At 35.7% G+C, this 22,316-nt stretch overlaps 1 protein-coding gene across 1 annotated transcript in view; it reads right to left on the bottom strand.

Moving 5' to 3' along the window:
- Positions 1-462: 462 nt before the first annotated feature.
- Positions 463-22,316, bottom strand: part of LOC145679466 (uncharacterized) — a 312,009-nt gene continuing 290,155 nt past the window's right edge. The window contains exons 29-30 of the mRNA XM_081750046.1: positions 21,902-22,038; positions 463-2,080 (exon numbers count right to left, since the gene is read on the bottom strand). Coding sequence (XP_081606172.1) covers positions 2,056-2,080; positions 21,902-22,038 — 162 coding nt within the window. The 3' untranslated portion in view covers positions 463-2,055. The remainder of the gene's footprint in view (positions 2,081-21,901; positions 22,039-22,316) is intronic.

Raw genomic sequence — 22,316 nt, 5'->3', positions numbered from 1 at the left:
AATTTGGTATTAATTTGGACTTAAAATTTTTGTAACGATTTCTAAGCGACAAACTGTACCATTCCTTCTTGCTGGTTTCCTTGATCAGAATTCACGCTTCATTCATTACAGTAGCTCTTCGAATTGTTCACTGGGCTTCCCTCCATGCTGGTCTAGTGGCTAGAGCGCGTGCGCTTTCGGTGCACGTGGTTTTGTGTTCGATTCTAGGTAGAAGAGGATAGAACGCACGAGCGGTAGTTCGGATTCCACCTTAAAATGTGGTTCTATGTCTCATATAGCCTCGCTGCTGAAAACGGGGGATAACTTCAACAATTTTTAAGATGCTGGATATTCGCCGCAATGCCAGAAGTACCTGGTCTCCAGTGGTAAGCCATCCAAGTGATGATCTGACTCAGAACTAATGGACTTCGTTGCTCTGGAGGGAATCGACAGACCAAATCGGGTAGGGTTGAAAATAAGAGTGGTTTATTATGTTCAAATTGTATCCACGACAAATAAATAAATATAATTAAAAATAAATAAATTGGTAGAAAAACTAACTATGAACACTTTTATTAATATAAAACATAAGATTTTTAAGCATTATTAGCAGAAACTATCTCCTCTATCACTTGGAACATAGTTAAATAACAATTTAGATGAATTATTTTCCGTCAGTGATTTCACATCCAATATTTCGTAAGCTGCCACTTGATAAGGTTGTAGCACCATGTGTTTAAAAAAAAAATAAATAAAAATAAACTAACGGCGGAGATTTTACGAATTCTCTTGAAAATCTCTTTATTATTTTATATTAATTATATTTATTTATTTTGGGATTTTTCACATCTTGGTTTGTGCTATTTAATGTTAAAAAATAGACGGCAAAAAAATGGCTGATGAATATTTTAAGGTTCCATACCCTCACACATGATAACCACTTGTTTTTAAAGCGAATCAGTCTATATCCGCTGACGTCTCCCGCCACAATTTTGTCCTTTCAATCAAAATAAAAAGTGAATTCTGTGCTGCTGTGACAATTAGTTATTTTAAAATGTTATTTTGCTAAGTTCTCCGTCACAGTTAATGTTCTTAAAAGCATTATTATGATACAATTAAAGTCCATTGGTTGTATCATTTACAATGGAAAATTTTGCCTCTTTCACGAAAAAAATGATTTCATGGATGCAACTACTTCCTAAATCCCACCCATGAACACCCCTGAAACACCATCTGGTATTCTTCAACGATCGACCACGAAACAAATCAAAATAATAAAATGAAGTAAAAGTCACTAAAATATATGTTGGTAAAATACGCAAATGCATTTTATCAATGAATAAAACACTTACAACGAATAAACATTTTGGCCTAGTGGGAATTACATTGTTCGGATCTCAGGAGTAGAAGCTACGAATAAATGAACAAAGAAAAGCATAAAATACGTATACATGTCTTTGAAATTCTATTAATATATTGACGAAGAGACGGAAATTATATTACCTTATATATAATCTCTTTGCTTGTATTATAAACGTTATTAAACTAGGTTTCTGAACGAAATTTTAAGGAAGCTCGTATTTTGTTTCCAAAAAATTTATTTGGTTTCAGACCATGAAGCTCAAGGCAAGTAACACGTAAGCCACGTACGTCCAATGAGTACTCAAAGAATATGTATGTCATGTATGCCGCGGGAACATGAATACGTGGACTATCCGCTTGAACGAAATATTGGAAAAGGAAACATCGACACTTTTCTCAATTATTTGGTGAACAATCCTAAAAAAGTGTAGAAGGTTCCTACTACTAGCAACCCCTCTATAGGAATGGCAATACTAAAATAATTTGAAGAAACATATAACTTCGCAAATAAAAATAAAAAATAAAAATAAATATCAGTAAACTTTTGAAACCATAATGGTATCATAACATTAGTGGTAACACATATAAATATATATTAAAAATAAAGACAACTACTGGACAACAAACAATATAACGAGACAACTACAACTAAAAATTTAAATACGCAGGCCTTTTAAGACTTCTCATCCAGTTTTCTATCACGTCGCTGCTTCTTTATGGCCTTCTTCTTCGGTATTGCCTATAAGAAGAGGAATTCATTAAGTACTAGTTACGAAAACAAATATATTTTAATATACAAACTAAACTAAATTTCACGGTCTAACTGTAAAAAAAAAAAAAAAAAAAAAAAAAAAAAAAAAAAAAAAAAAAAAGTGGGCTATTCAAACTAACCATTACAAGCTCCTCTTTTACCTTCATATTTAGTTTTTGTACAGCCACCAGCATAAATACCCCCCCCCCCCGTGCTCTAATTCCATTACTTGAGGTCCAAATCATTTGCAGTTTGTAAAACGCCTCAACAGATGCAACCCAACTTACACAAAAGTTTTCCTTGCACTGACAGCAGTTGGTAACACTAACTCAGGTCTTTATGCAAGTAAAATTGTAGTAGATGACACATGAAACAATTCTCCACTCTGAGATGGATATCTATGGTTCGAAGCGTGTTGTCAACGTATTTCAAAGAAATAAAGTATAACTAAGCCTAATTAAAACATTGCCCCTATACAGCAAATGAAGTTTGTATAACGGCAATATAACTTAAGACATATCATGTACATATTTTTAAGCAGGCTTTGCGCTGAACATGTACTGTACAACTATTTAATGTGGAATCAAACACCAAACGCATCTACTTGGTTGCTAACTTAATATTTCCGCATGAAAAAGATACTTTCAGTCATTAAAGAAACAAAACTAGTAGGATTACAGTCAGACTATTCATATATTCTACACAGTGAGGTTGATTAATTTAGGCTATATAGAACATTAAGTAACAGGACTGTTCGAAACTGTTGAATGAATATGTTTCCTCATATTCCGCGTTTATATAATATTTTGCCCAAATAATAATGAATATTTTACACACTCTACCAATTTCGTGATACAATATTTTAATTAAATAATGATATTTTACACACACTACCAATTTCAACAACAGTTCTTACAATTCTGTCTACGACATATGCAACTTTTTTCGTTGCTTTTTTTAGAGTAATACGAACCCCATTTTTCTATAGAATTTCAACTATAAACAGGTTCATTTATTTATATTTGTTGTTGAGTGTAGTCTGATGCCACCGAAACTGAACAGATTCTGGGAGGGGTTTATTGTGGCCCTTTCCGATGAAGAGTTTACGGCGTCACGCATCATAGAAATGTGTGAAGTGCCTAACTTCCGTGTAGGTTGTGCCACTGTAAATTGTATTATAAGGAAATATGTGGCACAGAGTCCTGGGCCCAACACACCAACGCGAGCAGCTAGAAAGTGCCCTCCCGTGAGGAGAACCCGGCTGCTATTGTATGTAGTTCGCCGTATGGCGACCTCCGAAAATCCCGCACACAGCGTGGGATAGCCAGCAAATGCCGAACATCGCAAGTGACAATCAACCGCACCAATCACAGTCTCACGGTCGTTTACAAAAACAGTTTGTACGCCAGTGAAACTGTGTCATGTGGCTGAGCGAAAAAGAAACTGCAGAAATTCTATCGCCGTATGGAACAGGAATCTGAAATTTCGGCAATTCCCTTCTCTGACACCCTTGTCAAGGATCCAGATGCCAGCCCAATGGGCTATTGTGCTTTCGGACTTCTCAAATGGTGCCTGTCCCATCGTCGAGTCCTCACAGTCTCCGACCTGTGGAAAGACTGTAAAGAGGAGTTGGATGTAATACTCATAGGCTAGCTGCAACGCAGTCTTCTGCAATGGAAACTCCGATGCCAGGCAGTAGTCAGTAGAAGTAATGATCTGCAGATCGAACACAACCGGTGGTGGAAACAGACATTTTCAAGGTAGTAACACATTCAAATTTGGCTCAATATAAATGAATCAACCTCTGTATATATGGTGTTCAAAAACAACACAAAAAACATAGGGAAATGAATCCGCACAAGAGGACATGAAAAAAATACAAATTAACATGGGTGCACAAATGCTCATTTCGGAGCTATAGTCCCCCCCCCCCCCCCGAAAATTGGTAGGAACGATGTGAAGAGGGTTCTAATTCGAGAACAAAATGTCGGATCAAGGTCCGTTAAAAGAGCATAGTGATTATTCTCAGCCTAGATTCCTTTAATGTACCAGTGGATATGAAACAAGGACGGGGAATATGGTAAGTCTTGAAGCTTAGAAGGATTTTCATGAAGTTTTGTAGACAAGAAATCCGATGGGTCAGAAACAGGAAACATGCACATATTCAATATTGAGTTATACATTAATGGAATGTAAACTTAAAACAATTACTGTTACTTCACCCAACTTTCTTCCGACATTTTATTCTCAAGTCGCGACCCTTTTCATTTCGTTTCTACCATTTGTTGGTGGGGTGGTGGGCATTTGTACACACCTGTGGCTCTATATTTCTTTAATGTTTTCATGTGAAGATTCATTTTCAAAACAAACAAACAAACAAAAGTATTAATTTCGAACATCTCGTGTATTCTTTTCCTGTGTGTTGAGATTTTCTATTTTTCTCTTCATATCACAACACTCACATTGCACATTAATTTCTATAATCTTATATAATAACAATTAAAACACAGTCGAGAAATATAGACCAACAACTATTATTACTAGGGCCCGGATAATTATTTAATTACATATTTTTGTAGGGGTTATATTTTTATACTAAATCAATGTCATAATGTCATTTGTGACCCTTAGTGCCTAAAAACACCCATTTGAAAGTACATATATTTACATATTTTACACTTATGTACATATAATTACATATTTTACTCATGAGCACATAATTTTACATATTTCTTGATATTTTCATGTTTTATAGGGATTTTTCATACAAAAACTGTTCAACAATAGACTTTGAAAAGAAGATCACACTCACCTCTCTGAATTTAAACTGGTTGCTTTATTTTTAATTTTTATTATTTTTTATTATTATTATTTTTATTTATTTATTGTTTCACTGCGTTACACCCTTTTGAAATAGTATTGAAGCGTAGTTTGGCGGATTGGTAGGGAGAGTTGGACACAACCGTCTTTGATTAGCAATCGTACACTCTCCGTCGCGGTAGTAGCGCTCACATCCTTACGTGAGGTTAATAATGCAATCGAATTACTATCGCGACGCGGTTTTACGATTGCCTATCGTGTTGTTGTTGCAAACTCGCCCCACTAATACTTTCCTTCGTCGAAAAATATTAAATTAGATGGGGAAGTTTGCATTCACGCAATTGGTAACTCTGAACTCTTGATTGACAAAAGTGAAGCGCCTGCCGTCACAACGCATGCTTTAGGGAAAGTGTGAGCTATTTTATCGAATATTTAATATCCTGTGCTGTCAGCAAATCCTGTTTCCAAGAAGCCAAAGGACAAAACCCCGTTGTCAATAAGACTTAAGCATTTCACGGAAGAGTTTGAGCATTTTTCCACCGATAGAAAAGTGCTTTATTGCCAGGTTTGTGAGAAGGGTGTCTCATGCGCTCAACGTTCCCAAGTTGTGCAACACATATCCACATCACGCCATCAGACCCGAGCTTCAAAACCTAAACCACAAAAGCAGTTGCTAGTAACTGAATCTCAAGCTCAAAGTAGTCCAGGGCCACGGAAGTCTCAGTTTTCAAATGATCTGTGCTGTGCTATGGTATGTGCTGATATCCCTATTTGGAAACTAAACAATACAGTACTTCGTGGATTTCTTCGACAATACACACACGAAACAGTTCCAGATGAATGTACAATCAGAAAACATTACGTGCCTGATTTATATGTGGAAACAATGAACTCTATTCGTGGGGAAATCGGTGATGGTCCTATTTGGGTGTCAATTGACGAAACAACTGATGTAGAGGGGCGACATGTTGGTAATTTTGTAATAGGTTTGTTGAAAGATAATGAAGTCAGCAAGCCTATCCTGTTAATTACTGATTTGTTGCCGCGATGCAACCATCAAGCCATTGCAAAACTCTTTAATGATGCTATGGGACTTATGTGGCCTGATGGTATCAAGCATAACAATATGACTGATGCAGCACCGTACATGTGCAAAGCCGCAGAAGCTTTGCAAGTATTGTATCCGAAGCTGTTACATCTAACTTGTCTTGCCCACGCATTTCATCGTGTTGCAGAATTTGTTCGTTCTAGATTTTCACATGTGGATGCATTAATTTCAAATACAAAGAAGGTATTTTTGAAGGCTCCCAGTAGAGTTGAGAAATTTAAAGAACTGTTCCCTGAACTACCTCTTCCTCCTCAGCCGGTACTAACGAGGTGGGGAAGCTAGATTGATGCTGTGTGTTACTATGCTACGAACTTTGATGCAGTGAAACAAGTGTTACAACATTTTGATTCTGGAGATGCATCTTCCATAGAAATAGCGAAACAAATGTTTGATGACGGGAAGTTGAAGCATGATATTGCCTACATTCAGAGCAATTTTTCGTGTCTCAGTAGTACTATTGAATCCCTGGAGAAATCATCACTAGCCTTTCAGACAATCTTGAAATTGTTCGCTCAACAGTTGTTTCTCTGGTAGGTGGGAAAGGATCGGTTGGGGATGCAGTGAATAAGAAGATAGCGTTCGTTTTGGAGAAAAATCCAGGCTATAAGACAATCTGTGCTATTAGTGGAGTGTTAAGTGAAGTTAAATCCGATGTCGTGGCTATTGAATACACACCTTCTGATTTGTGCAAGTTTAAGTATGCACCAATTACTTCGTGTGATGTTGAACGATTGTTTAGTCAATACAAAGCTCTGTTGCGTGATAACAGGAGAGGTTTTGTGTTTGAAAATTTGAAACACATTTTCGTTCCTTACTGTTACGCAGATCGTCTGTTGAAATAGTGAAAAGACTAATTGAGAATGTTTTGTTCTTCACGATATTTTTTACTAAAATGTTTTGAGTGTGTAAGGTACGGGAAGGTCCTATAACGCTGGACGCCCATTAGAAGTACAATGGCACAAACAAAGTTTTCGTAAAAATTCCTTCCTAAATAAGATTAACTAAGATTAATTAGAGAGGTTAGGCTATGTTAGGTTAGGTTAGTATCCATGTACAGGTAGGCGGGCTAGTGTTCTAGAATTCTCCCGTAATGTACAGTTGAACGATCTTTGGATGATTCCTGAAAGTATAAATATGCAGCAAGACTTTGTGTGGAGTGAAACGACCATTTAGTGCATAGAAACTCTTTTATACGCGATAACAAGATAAGTTTTCTGACTGAAAATTAGAAACTGATTCTGTTTCTTAGTGTTGCGGAGATCATGCTGGAAAAGTAACAGGTAGTAAATATTGTAATTGAATAAATATTGTATTTACCACATTAAATGTAGAAAACGTAATAGAAAATGCTGGTATTTTCATTTTACATATTTTGCTCTTTTCGAAGGGTTTTATTACATATTTTTGAGATTTTATGTGCATATATATGTACATATTTTCATTGTTTTTAGTACATAATTATCCGGGCCCTAATTATTACTGTGGTGTTGCACCATCTATCCTCTCAAAATTCTGCTTACTTCCTTAATTCTAAGTTTAAAAAACTCTACAAAACAAATTTATTAACTCATCAGTTTAAATCTGGTTGCTGACTTCACTAAGTAACACGCATTGAGATAATATATAGTCTATATATTATCTCAATGGTAACACGTTAGCACAGCGTTTCCCAACTTTTTCAACTTGTGGCACACTGCTGGTGTAACATGAATTCTCGCGGGACACTTATAGAATTTATTATTATTATTATTATTATTATTATTATTATTATTATTATTATTATTATTATTATTATTATTTGTAAATATAAAATACCGTGGCATTTTTTTCTGCGATTACTGACATCCTTCTTACAGAGAACAAAGCTCGATCACTGTTTTTCCCTGTATTAAATCATTATGCTTATTTTTCATTTTAATTTAAAAATAGAAAACAATTGCAATGAGATATAGGACTTAAGTTTTTAAAAATACACTTTCCTTTTCGAAAACTATCCAACCTTTCACTACGAAGGAAGATCACTAAATAACGAACGAACGAACAAAAACAAATCTTTTGTACTTTTAAAACACAAATGTAGGTCATTTGTATGCATGTTTGCTTCGCCGAAAGGATTGAATGATATTTTAAAATTTCAAGCTATGAAATAGTTTGCAACAATAAAGAAGCAATAGTCGTCATAACAATGAAAAAAAAATACTTTTTTCTAATACAGTGAGAAACTTAGTATCAAGCACAGTATGAAAAGTAACACAATATAAAACTTAAAATCGTAGATTCACAGTAGAGGTTCATAGTAATGTGAAATACAAATATACTTTTTTCCCTTGAAATTTGATTGCTATATAATTAATAATATTGATTCAATTTCTTCGCGGCACACCAGCGACCCATTCGCGGCACACTGGTTGGGAAACGCTGCGTTAGCATGTCAATAGGTGAAATTTGGCGCCTAAAGTGAAGTGAAGTGGAATACAGCGTAGGCCACAAGTTGGTTGACACTAAGATTTATTCCTCTTCATTGAGTACATTAGCAGTAGCTGATTGAAAAAATATATTATGGTGTAGTTCGTAAATAATACGTTGTAAGAAGAGATTTTATAAAATATTTAAACCTTGTTATATTTGTAATTAAGTAAGTTTACAATGAATAGAAAGTTATCAAAGAATGAACATGTGTTCGTATTTCAAAAGGCGGTTTCATGATCACAATACGATTACCAAGATGTGATTAAGTTGTTCTTTTCTGTCTGGGAAATAATGAAAGACAAAACTTTCCTTAAAAAAAAAAAAAAAAAGAAAAAGAAAAAGAAAAAAGAAAAAAGAAAGAAAGAAAAGTATCCGGAGCATTTAAAAGAACGTATTACTTCTCAGTTTCATAAATTACACTAGTTAACAAATTTAAACTTTTTGTTTGTTACATGAGAAAAATCACCTGATCTTACAGGAACTTTTTGCGCTGAATTCGAATATGCACTCGGTTTCTCTCCATCACGTACAGTTTTCCCGTAACGGAGGGATTTTCGGGAAATTCCCTCAAAAATTTCCCTTTTTCAGATATTTTATTCCCCTAGCTCCTGTCCCCTTACATATAGTAACATAGAAATTATACCTAAGTATACCTTGATTTATATTTAATAAACCCTTAAAGTTTCGTAAAAATCGCTTTGTTCTTTCTAGAGAAATAAATATATTTGTATGTATACTGTGTGCACTGTTTATTGCACCTGACAGTAATGCTTTCAGATCTCCTGAGTTTGATCTTAACGGCATTATACCCAACTAAGACCAGAAGTCTAGTTTGTGATCAGTACAATGGTGTCAAGAGGACGGCGTTCGTGTGTTAACTCACAAATAGTTTTTGTTATGTGTGTGGCCAGTTTGTAGTTAAAGGACAGTGTAGATCCATTACGCCATCGGTGAAACTAGCATATTATATATATTTCGGATGTCGTGTGGGAGATCAGGAAAAAACTTGGGCACCCAACATAATTTGTGCGTCGTGCTACGTCACTGTACTTGCATGGGCCAAAGGGAAACGGAGGTTCATGAAATTTGCTGTACCAATGGTGTGGAGAGAACCCACCAACCATCTGGATGATTGTTATTTTTGTCTCACAGTAGTTAAGGGACATTCTAAAAAAAGCAAATACACAATAAGTTATCCCAACGTTAAATCCGCAATTAGACCTATTCCGCACGGGGATGAACTTCCACTTCCCGAGCCCCCTACCAACTGGGAAGAGATATGGCCAAAAGACTTTGATGATGATCATGACCTTGATGAACCATCGACATCAACATGTACATCCAAGGATCCAACGTTCATCCCTGACTGTGTTCGCGAGCCACATTTCATCCGGCAATGTGAACTTAATGACCTAGTCCGTGATTTGCACCTGACAAAACAAGAGGCGGAACTTCTGGGATCAAGGCTCCAGCAGTGGAACTTATTGGATGCAGAAACGAACATATCAGTGTACAGGAAAAGGCATGTTCAATTTTCAAGCTATTTCTCAATGCAAGATAATGTGTGCGTATGTACGGATATAAATGGGTTGATGGCGGAGCTAGGAATTCCTTACGTTCCAGAAGAATGGAGGTTATTTATCGACGCGTCAAAGGTCAGCCTTAAAGCTGTCCTTTTACATAATGTAAATAAAAAAAAACCTTCTATACCACTTGCGCACTCAGTGAAGATTAAGGAATCCTATGACACCATGTCAACTTTGCTAAATCTTATAAATTACAAGGACCATTGTTGGCAAATATGTTGTGATCTCAAGGTAGTTGGTATTTTATTAGGACTGCAGTGCGGTTACACGAAGTACCAATGTTTTTTATGTTTATGGGATAGCCGAGCTGATGACAAACATTATGAAGTGAAGGAATGGGAACCTAGAGTGAATTACGTACCTGGAGAATGCAACGTCAAATACGCTCCTTTGGTAGATCCTAATAAGATATTACTACCGCCACTTCATATCAAGTTAGGACTTATGAAAAACTTTGTCAAAGCCATGGACACATCTGGTGAAGGTTTCAAGTATTTGCGAGATAAGTTCCCTAACCTGAGTTATGCTAAGATTTCAGCGGGAGTGTTTATTGGTCCCCAAATTAGGAAATTAATGCTTGATGATAGCTTTGACAGCATGTTAAACAGTGCTGAGCTAGCTGCCTGGACAGCATTTAAGTGTGTTGTGCGCAACTTTCTGGGCAATAACAAAGCTGAGAGTTACACAGAAATCGTACAGGACATGATACAGAAATACAAAGAGTTGAGTTGTAGGATGTCTTTAAAAATCCACTTTTTGCACTCCCACCTCAGCTTCTTTCCTGCTAACCTAGGTGCTCTCAGCGACGAACAGGGGGAAAGATTCCACCAAGATATAATGGCAATGGAGAAAAGGTACCAGGGACGATGGGATCCTTCAATGATGGGGGACTATTGTTGGGGTCTTGTTAGAGAATGCAACATTTCTTACAAAAGAAGGAAGTAGTGTACGTTTTTGTAACCCAATGGAAGTTTCATATATTGTGATAGTTTTGATTGTCTTTTCATGACCTTTTGGTACATTTGTATTATTGTTTATTGTAAATTGTCACACTTGTAAATTATATTGTATTATATTTTATATATGTGTTTGTGGTAATAAAGCAAAACTTTTTACCTCAACTTAAGAGAACTGAAAGCATTATTATAAGGTGCAATAAACAGTACACACAGTATACATACACACATATTTATTTCTCTAGAAAGAATAAAGCGATTATTACGAAACTTGGAGGGTTTGTTAAATACGAATCAAAGTATACTTAGGAATAATTTCTATGTTAGTATATGCAAGGGGACAAGATCTTGGGGTGTAAAATAAACGAAAAGGGAAATTTTTGAGGGCTTTTCCCGAAAATCCCTCTGTTACGGGAAAATCGTACGTGATGGAGAAAAACCGAGTGCATATTCGAATTCAGCGCAAAAAGTTCCTTTAAGAACAGGTATTTCCTTTTATGTAACAAAACCTTTGTTAACTAGTGTTATCATCCAATAACGACTAGCGGATCCACAGAAAGATCGTTTGGGGGAGAGGAGGTTCGCTTCTTGGAAGATGAGCGTAGCCTCAAGGTAAGCAGAATTTTATTTTGCAAGAATCGGAAGCATATGAATGCGGGGCTGGAGAGGTGGTGTAAACCTGATTCCCAGATTCCATTTTGTAACCCGATTTTTTAAAAATAAAAGTATATTGTTTCTGTAGATTTAAATTAAATACGCACTTTCGTTTCAGAGGCGTGGCGGGGTCATGATTCAGTTCGCACATAGTCACCGCAATATATCAGATGCACTGTTTTGCACAGTACTTGCACAAAAGAAAATACTGTATTGACGATGGCACTCATTTTAACGAAAAAGTGTACAATTTGCCCTATCATTTATATTTTGATTAACAATTGCGGGACAACAATTGAAAGAAAAAACGACAGACTCGGTCTACTCAAAAATAGATAACAAAAGTGCACATGCATAAAGAATAATAAAAAATGTCAAGAAATAACAAAAGACATTATGATATTTTTATGTACATTCCCTGCTAGCTTAAAAATAGTACAATAATTATAAAGTGATAGTATCTAGAACACAATGTTCCAAATGGACCAAAATATAGGGAAGCAATATTCACATGTCCCGAAGTCAAATCATGTCAGACCCATCGACAAAACTTATAGTGTTTCCCAAGTTGATGGAGGTGGTGCCGAATGGTTTCTCCACTCACACTGAATTGTAGTCCAAATTCCTCACATGTCTGGCCACTGTTCGCTTCAATTGATGCAGACACATGTGTTTCGTTGCTGTTTCGTCTGAGGGAGGAGCTATTTCTGGATAGGACGTTGAATGCGATGAGAAATGGGTCCTGTACGAAGCTCTAGGGTCCCTCCATCATTAGTTAGCATCCCATGAACAGTTTCCAAAACAGCCAAAACTAGCACTGCACCAGAAGGTCCTCCTGTGTGTTTGGTGGACCTGCTCGCGGCATCGTGCATCGAGAACTGCTATCAGCTGGTCAGAGCATCAATGCGTCTGTGTACTGTCAGCAGTTGAGCCATGTTCAAGAAAAAACTAAAAACTCTGAAATCAGCACTTCTGAATCGCGAAAGTGTCCTCCTATTACAGGACAACGCTAAGCCTCACGTGGCTAGGATGACCCGAGACACCATTCTACGCCTTGGATGGGAAGAACTATTGCATCCGCCATATTCCCCGGACATTGCAGCGTCCGATTGTCACCTGTTCCATTCATTAGAGAATCACCTTAGAGGACGCCAGTTCAAATCCCTAGTAGAGGTGCAATAAATGCATTTGGTATCTTCTTCGCTACAAGATCCACCAAGTTATACGGCGATGGAATCCATGGCCTTCCAAAACTTTGACAGATGTTCTATGCTGATGGGGAGTATTTTTGATCTTCCAGGTAAGTCTTAAGTGGCATATTGATGTTCGAAGGTGGTTAATGAAAAAGCGACAGAACTTTCTTGGTTACCTTTATATTTATAGTACCTTGTTAAAACGTTTGTTTTCAAACTGTCAAATATAAATCGCAGTGAATTGTTTAATCTGCTGTCACAAAAAAGTATGCCATATTATTTTTCGATCGGTATGGTATTTTTCCATACTATTTTACCGTAAATTATTACTTATATGTAAACTTTGTTATTTCTAAATGACTGAAGCGAGGTAATCTTATGATGATGTTTCAAAAGCTGGTCATTTGGGGGGGCTGGCCCCGATAGAACCCCCATGGCTACACCCCTGGTGGCACTGTATCTACTGTATGAGTGAGGTCTACAGACCAGCGGCGAAGCGCCACCATGGTTATTTTATGGTTGGCGCAAAGCGTAAGAAAATTTTCAAAAAGAAACTCTGCTTTTACTTGATTTTGAGCAATTTTTTATTACCTTTTTCCTTCCATTTTATATATGTGCACATGCAATTTATGACTCGGTATAACAAAGGGTTCTGGGAACTCGAAATACTGTATTTTAACAACCGGTTCTCGCACCACTGGTTTTAATAGTCTGAGGTAAATGATTAAACAATTTAATAGGTGTGCAGAAGACACTTTTCCTACATATTTCAAGTCTACGTGAAAGAACATATAGCTTATTTATCTCTCCTATTAGGACTATTTACATTTTTGCAAATTTTCTGATTTTGTTTTACGTACATTACACAGTCTAGTATGGCAGAGTTAGCACATTTAATTGTCTAAATGATGGTTTGCAGAGAGTTCTTTGATTATTTCGTGTGATAGTTTGCAACCGATAATAGGAACCCAGAATTTTTGTAATTTTATTTTATATATATATATATATATATATATATATATATATAATTATAAAAGTGGACTACTGCGTCATTGCTTTATCAGGTGTGCAATGTTTAAACAAAGACTTTATTAATATGTTATAGTGATCTCACGGGAAGTCAAGAGCTCTCAGAATTCCCGAAGTGGTGGAAAAATACTGTATTCTCGCATAGCCAATCAGTATAATGTGTACCAAAACCCTTTGTTCGTTTGCAGAAGAACTTAATTTGTTGCTAGTCCAGGGAGTCACTGGGTGACCATTATGTGGAGCGTCACGTAAGATAGCATCGTCGACATGGACATTCCGACTGCTATAACGCAGCCGAATTCTGCATAATTCGCTACTCAGTGATTTCATTAAACAGTCATTACGTATCGAAGTTAATTCATCTAAAAAGTGAACGAGTAAAAAACAGTCATGACCTGTTTGCGAAGAGGTTGTTAACAGTATTACCAGTGGATTGTTGTATTGCCAATCCAACATAACGTCATATTTTTTTTTTTTTTTAATGATACTACGTCACATTATTACATGTTTGAAATATGCATATTAAACGAAAACTTACAAAATTTATTTTTCAGTATTGCAAACTAAAAATACTGCTATATCACAAACATCCAGATTTTAAAGGCCTCTACAACAGTAGTAGTACAGGTGCGATGGGCGGTGCAATAAGAGATGTGAGTCAGGTACATAACGAGTCAGTAGGTAAATAAAAAATAAGTGTTTAGCTGGGTATTTACTTTTTCTCTATTTACCCACCCAAAAACTGGGTATTCTGCGAAAATTTAATATGTATGAAGGTGTTTGAATTATTAGCCATAACAGTGGTTTCTTTTTTATTTTATTGTTTACGAAATAGTTCCAACTACTGTAAGGCAAAACGAATATTTTACACTGAAATTCATAGTAGGCATTACTGGTACACGAAGCTGCAAGTTTTTAGTAACCATAGAACGCCTCTAACGTGAAAGTAACTTTCAAGTTAGTAAATCGGAAATATCTTAGCATAAATACCCTTTGGTTGTCTTGGTCCTCTTATATATTTGCTTTTCTGACATTCATCGATAAAGAAATTACTGGAAAATGTAATTGTTGTTGAAAGAATAAAGCATAACAATCAATTAGAGACACTAACAATACAAACTGCAAAGGAGGAGGTTGCCACTGTTCAAGCTGGCTGGAAAGATAAGATAAGGAGCAACTTACAATGTTATATATATAAAGTTGTGCTTCAATCACTCGCTGAGGTGTGAGTGAAGAATTATCACTACGTCTGAAATATTAAGAAAAGACTTCTTGATGTTAACTTCTGGGTACCAATTAAAAAAAAAAAAAAAAAAATGCTATTTTTAAACTTGTGAACTTGATAATTGCTTTCAGTGAAATTAATCTCAGATAGCGTTTACTCAAAATTCCAGAACTTTCATGTAATTCTGACAACGATTTCTAGCGTCACATCTTATAAAAATAGAACAATGAACAACGCAAATATTTAGCTAGACAAAAAAGTTAATTCGGATTGAGTCTCGTTCATCTGACTACAGATCTTCTCAATCCCACTCTACAGGACTGCAAACTGACTTCAGAAGGATTGACAGGTGGAACTGATGGAGTAAAATTCATATGTGAAGATGGAGAGAAAAATGAAATTAACGTCTGTTTTACTGAGAGCAGTGTACACACAGTCGGGGAGCCACCGGGTCCACCCTCAAGCACCCCCCCCCCACACACACACACCAAAAAAAAAAAAATACATTTCGTAATTTGACATATATTATTGTAATTTCCTAATAAAACTGTACTTGTTTCGGGCGAAAATGACTTATATACTCAACAGAGCATTACAGATCTGATATTACACTTCTTTACATTCTCTTTTCTTACAAAAGTAACAAAGTTCTATATTATTATCTTAGAATATAGGTGGCAATACTTAGCAATTACTTATCATCTTTTCAGCTGCAGAATAATACCGGCGTAATAGTACCTAGACATAGTATCTTGTAGTACTGCCCTCCCCTCCAAACTTTAAACCCTTCCAACAAAAGAATCTCGGTGCGCACCTGACTGAGAGCATATTTAATTAATTATAGAGACAAAGAAGAAATATGGACAAGGAATATCTAGTGTACCTTGTTTATTATAACTTTGGAAATATTCACAGTGTTAATAAAACAAACTGACCGCTGCACAAAATGAATGTTAATAATACTTGTGTAACAGTACAATAATAAGTTCAAATACTTCCAGTTCTGGAAGCAGAGGGGACAAGTGGAAGGAGAGGAAAGATAACGTTGTCCGATGAAGACGATGTTGCATTACGAAACTGTTACAACAAGTATTATTAATATATATTTGGTGCTTTGGTCAGTTTTGTTTTATTAATACTATGGAATATTTCCAAGATAACGTATCTGATGAAGGCGATGTTATATTGCGAAACTATTACACACGTATTATTAATACACATTTGGTGCTTTTGTCAGTTTTATTTTATTAATACAATGGACAAGGAATTCTTGTGAGATGGTGTGCATCAAATGAGCTCACTAGCTCTCCCTGCTGGTGTAGTGGTTCGCACGAGAGCCTTTCGTGTACAGGTTCCCGGGTTCGATCCTCGGTAGAAGAACATTAAAATTTGAGCACATTACGGTTTCTAGGATTACATCTCACATAGCCTCGGAGCTCAAAAAGGACGCTTGAAAAAGAGTTTAGCACTTTACAAACGAGAGTTTTCAGGTATTACTCAATCAACTGAGATCGCCATTCGAATTCTTAGTGCTCTGGTTACTTCTGCTGTTACGGAAGCTCTATATTCAGTTAAATCCACAGTAAAAGAAGAAATCATTTGTAAATGGAGAGGTTAAGATAACCAACATATCTATTATATAACTGAAGTTTTTCTGAAAAAAAAAAATAATAATAAGAAATATAATATTTCCCCATTACAACGACCATGATCAGCGTCATTAAGAGGTCAATTACTTGCAGTTGGTATGAAACAGATTAAACCAGGAGAAATAGTGGAATGCGATATAGAATTTTACTGTTGATTCTGAGTAGGAGGCGGACGGTAACGTTTAGTTGAAGTTCGGTTTTACATCCTAGTCCCTTCATTTAAAACGTTTATCATGGTTGTAATATTTTGATTTGCTTTACATATCCCATGCGTTACTTGGTGATATATATATATATGCTATACCTGGTTTTGTACTTTGAACGTGCAACTTATATACAGCGTGTGACATAAATGCATGGCCAAAAGTGACGAGGTGATTCCGGACATCCAAATAAGTAAAAATGTTCCTATAAACATAGGTTCGATGCTGCCTCGTTTCCGAAATAGAGGGTGTTCAAATGTCGAGTCGCTCTAATAGCTCATCATGGGAAAGTGAGTGGAAATGTTCAATATTATAGGAATAATACAATCAAGTGGAATTATGCCTGTGCAAATACACTTACACAAACCCAGAGAATGAAACTAATCAACATTTGAGGTCATTGGGTTGTCAGTGTTGCCAACCTCGTACAAAGTGTTATGCTTTCAACTAGCACTAGAGGTCCACATATTAGCATATGATTGCTAACATCAAAACGTTCCTAAACATGTGGCAGATTTCGTTTCGTTTTCGAAAGACAAGGCGTCCAAGTGTAAAGTCAACGGCTCACAGTAGTAAACAACGGTTCATAGATCACAACTATTGCATGTTTCCAAAGATTAGTAATTCAGAAAGGTATTCGATGGAGGTCACAGTGTTCGTTTATACCACACATAAAATTAGGAAGTTCCCGTAGAGAGCCTTTGGAGGGACTCGACATTTGAACACCCTGTATCTCACAAACGAAGCAGCATCGGACCCATGTTTATAGGAACAGTTTTACTTATTTGCATGTCCGCAATCACCTTGTCACTTTTGGCCATGCATTTATGTTACACCCTGTATATATGTATGTAGAATTAGTTCCTTCGTAATCTATATATATTAGAAAATAATTATAGGGCCGCGATGGCTCTTGATGGTAGAACATTCACTTCTGGTACGTGGGGTTCCTGTTTGATCCCAACTCGAGCTACGTTAGTTTTGTGGTAGACAAACATCGTGTGCGTGAGTTTTCTGTTTTTTTTTTTTTTTTTTTTTTTTCAGTTTCCTCCCATTTTCTTCATTCTATTATTTCATTCATTTCTTATCACCACCGCCTCCCTTAGCCTCGATGTACAATCGTGGGACGTTAAACTAAGTATTTCATTTCATTTTTTCAAAATATAAGTAAGTGAAGATTATAGAATTGTATTTGTTCACCGATACAAACAGTAATATTTAAACTTTATTCCTAAGAGAAGAAAAGAAAAAAGTCCACATATCAACATGTATAGCAAACTGAATACGTAGTTGTATATGTTTACACAGTAAAAAACCTGAAAGTTAGGTTGGCTCTTATTAGAATCCTAGCGAGCAGCTAGCTGAACGTTCCAGGAGCATATTTTCTTTAAAAAATAAAAAATAAAAATGAAATAAAATGGGAGTAGAATGGCTAATTTCTTTCCGCTAGGGGTAATAAAGGGAATGCAGAGTTAACGGAAAAAAGGGTGAAACTTAATTATATATCTATAAAGGGATGGCAAAACATGGCATGTACATTTTTTAAAAAAAAAGCAAATCATGTTCTTATGAATTAAATACATACAGCGATGGCAAAACATAATATGCCGCTTTTGGCCATTTTCTGATTTTTCGTTCTAGTAGTTGGTCACACTACTAACATTTAGGTGAAGTATATACTGGAGAAAGTTGATTCCGGCTTAGTTAAAAATTCCCGATTTATATATATAGCAAAACATATGTACATTTGTACAGGCAAACTATATATATAGTTTTCGACACTGAACTAAAAGTATTTTAAATTTAATTCATAAAGTTACAAATTGCTTGCCTGTACAAATGTACATATGTTTTGCTATCCTCGTATAAATATGTCAACTTCAATCTTAAATTATTAGAGGGAAAAATGTCTATTGGGTGATTATTTAGTGATACAAGTAAGGAGTAAGGGAGGAGGAAAACCAAAGCTTGAGTGTTTACGCGCTGAAATAAATACCCAAGTATTTTACATCACTAGGCTCAATGTGCATCCAAAGTACCTTAGTGGAGAATGCTGTGGCCATATTATGATGTATTTCGAATGAAAAGTACCAAGCTATAAGGAATTAAAAATCTGACTTTATTGAAAGGTTTTGTTTGGAAAAAGTGCTTGGATAAATATCATCTAATTACGTAGATGGTTTTCAAAACACGTAAAGATCATAGTGGCGTTTATCACAGATGGCGCGGGTCAATGAGAATGTGACCCATTGACCCACCAACCATCGTGACCCACTCTGACCCACGACCTCCTCATGAACCACCACCCACCAAAACCCATCATCATCAACTCTGACCACGCCCTCCTCTGCATGGACTAAAGAGTTTATACTTGTAATAAAACAAGGCTGTGAAATTATTTAAATAATAAATATAATATAATAAATATAATAAATTCTTATTTATACATAAACACAGTACAAGTGCGTAAGTTTGAGCAGCAAGAAATATATTAAAGAATTTAACGTGTGAAACTTCCTTTCGTTATTATTAAAGACTAGCAGAATACCCGTTCTTCGCAAGGGGAGAATACGTTTCACTTTGGACATAATGGGCACCAAAACTGACACTAATGAACTTGGGGACCCCAATAACTATGAACTCGACACTAGTATCGGCCATTTTCAATTACTTTTAGATGTCGCCCTCCCTTTTTAGGAGTATTAATGGGGGGCTGAATTTTGATTTAAACGGCATCGGAAGTGTTACTGTTCATCTCAGCGACCCCAAAAACTATGGATTCGACGCTAATATCGGCCATTATCATTCTTTATATATATATATATATATATATATATATATATATTTCTCTCTTCAACAATAAGTTGGTGAGCAACATGGAAATTTGAAAACTTTTCTCTCTCTTGGGAGAGCTACTTTGATTAAACTCCCTTTTTCGGGGATACATATTCCCTTTTCCCTCCCCTAAATTGCGGGGATGAATTTGGATTTAAACGGCATCGGAAGTGTCATAGTTCATCTCAGCGACCCCAAAAACTATGGATTCGACACTAATATTGGTCATTTTCGATATATCTCTTCCCTTCCTTTCTCCAAGTTGCATCTTCAAAATGAAATAATAGAAACCATCCCAGGCCCGAACCTCATCTATGTTGAAAATTTTATCGAGATCGGTATGGTGGTTCAAAAGTTAAGTTACAAATATAGTCACTTTTATTTTCATATATAGGTTGTTTCAAAACATCACCGACAACATTTGACAGGTGATTCCTGAAAATAAGATAAGACGAAAAGTATATACAAACCTGGTGCACAAATGCTTCCTTTCTGAGTTGTAGGCTACCGAAAACATGAAAAAAAAAAAATGAATTTTAAAGGTCCATAGCTTCGAAACTATGGAACGTACCGTAGTCGAGCCAAGACTTCACTTAGGAACTAGTATGTGCCCTATGCAAATATGATATCAATGTTTCAGAATCCTGTAGTACTTCAGCAACAATTTTATAGAAGTAGTTGACAAGTACTTCAAATTATATGCCCCGAGACAAACTGCCTCTATAAAAATTGTTGCGTGTCTGTCTTGGGATTCTCAAACATGTATTTTTGGATAGCGCACATATTAGTTCCTAACTGAAGTCTTGACCTGACTATGGTAAATACCATAGTTCTGGAGCTAAGGACCATTATACTTTTTTTTTCTAATGTTTTCGTCAGCCTGTAACTCCGAAAGGAAGCATTTGTGCACTCAGGTTGAAATACACTTTTCGTCTTAATTTGGTGTCAGGAATCTCCTCCCAAACGTTGTCGGTGTTGTTTTAAAACGCCCTCTGTATAGATAATTTATTGCACTAGAAAACAGGTATTTGTTTACATACAAAATTTTGTACATAAAGTTTATATAAAAGTCTATATTAGAATATTAAATAACAGTAATTAAATGTTTTAGAGCAGAGTATTAGTGAAATTTGCCTACTGCTCTCTTTTTTAAGAAGTAATTTGATTAAAATTATCAAACTCATTTAAGAACCCTATTTGTTGGAGAATTATCAAACTCTATTTGTTGGAACAGAACTGTTTCATGGTGGTAGATGTATATGCAACTGTAAAAGTTCTGTAATTAATGCACAACCACGAATAAACGACTAAAAAGCACATGAAGGAAATCAGTGCAGACTATTAATTTCCAAGAATAATTACAGTAGTTTTATTTTCGAATGCTTTTTTTTCTTTTAAATATTCGCAATTTTGAAATTTCTCAACTTATATTTTTCACGAATTCGAAAAAAAAATAAATACCAGTTCCATTACTAGTAAAATTAATCTAATAAAAGATTTTTGTTATTTTTTCAATTTTTTCCGGAAAGAAATAAAAAATTGTTTTTTACGAACAGGTTCAAAATTTCCGGAAATTTTACGACACTGGTCACAGTACCACCTACACACATGCGACACAATGAAGAATCAGATTTATCTTTCAATTGCTAGATCATATTATATAAACACAAATTATATTGAAGTTATTGCTTGTTGAAGCTTAGAGTTCGTTTCCAGCATCGACACTATAGGACACATAGACCTGTAATGCGTTTAAGATGGATTCTGAATCGTCGTAATATGTTCAATGCTTTCCAACCAGGAATCGAATCCGGACCAGCGTGCACCCACCCCCACCCCCACCCCCACACACACCCCACACACACGCTAGCTTCCAGATGAGCGGAGAGAGCTCTGTTCTCTTAAAGTGATACAAGCATTGCTTAAATATATGTAAGAAAAATATTCACGGCCTGGAGATTTTAGTCAACTCTACAGGAGTATTTCTATCACCATTTCTTGATTTCAATAACAACGAAATAAAAGTTCATCTTATGTTAAACTGTTAATAGTAATAAAACAAGAAAAGTAGATTGAACAAACCTTTTTTTCTTGGGATCCTGATCCTTTTTAAGTGGGCTTTTAGCAGGTATATGAAGACGCTTCTTTTTCAATAGACTTCTCGGTGGTACTTCAATGATACGTAGACCAGTAGAGTCATCACTGTCGAAGTTGGCAAACTATGATCAGGAATTAAAAAAAAAAAAAAAAAAAATAGTTGAATTAATTACAACACCAGCTCCATCCATTCAACTATCACGAACACAGACACATCAATATTCAAGGTTCTATTACTGTAAATCTTAGTAAGTTTAGATATAATAGAAATACTTTGTTAGTTACAAAAAAAAAAAAAAAGTTAGGTTTTGGCTTACATAGGCAAATGCAACAACATGACGTAATTAAAAATAAATAATAGTCGGCAGGAGGAGTCCGCAAAGTTTGGATTAAACGGTAA

Source organism: Thermobia domestica, chromosome 2 (genome assembly GCF_964235325.1).
Source record: "Thermobia domestica chromosome 2, izTheDome1.hap1.1, whole genome shotgun sequence".
In the NCBI taxonomy this organism is placed as follows: Eukaryota; Metazoa; Arthropoda; class Insecta; order Zygentoma; family Lepismatidae; genus Thermobia; species Thermobia domestica.
The sequence above is the reverse complement of the archived record's forward strand: the minus strand, read 5'-3'. Positions and strand labels throughout refer to the sequence as shown.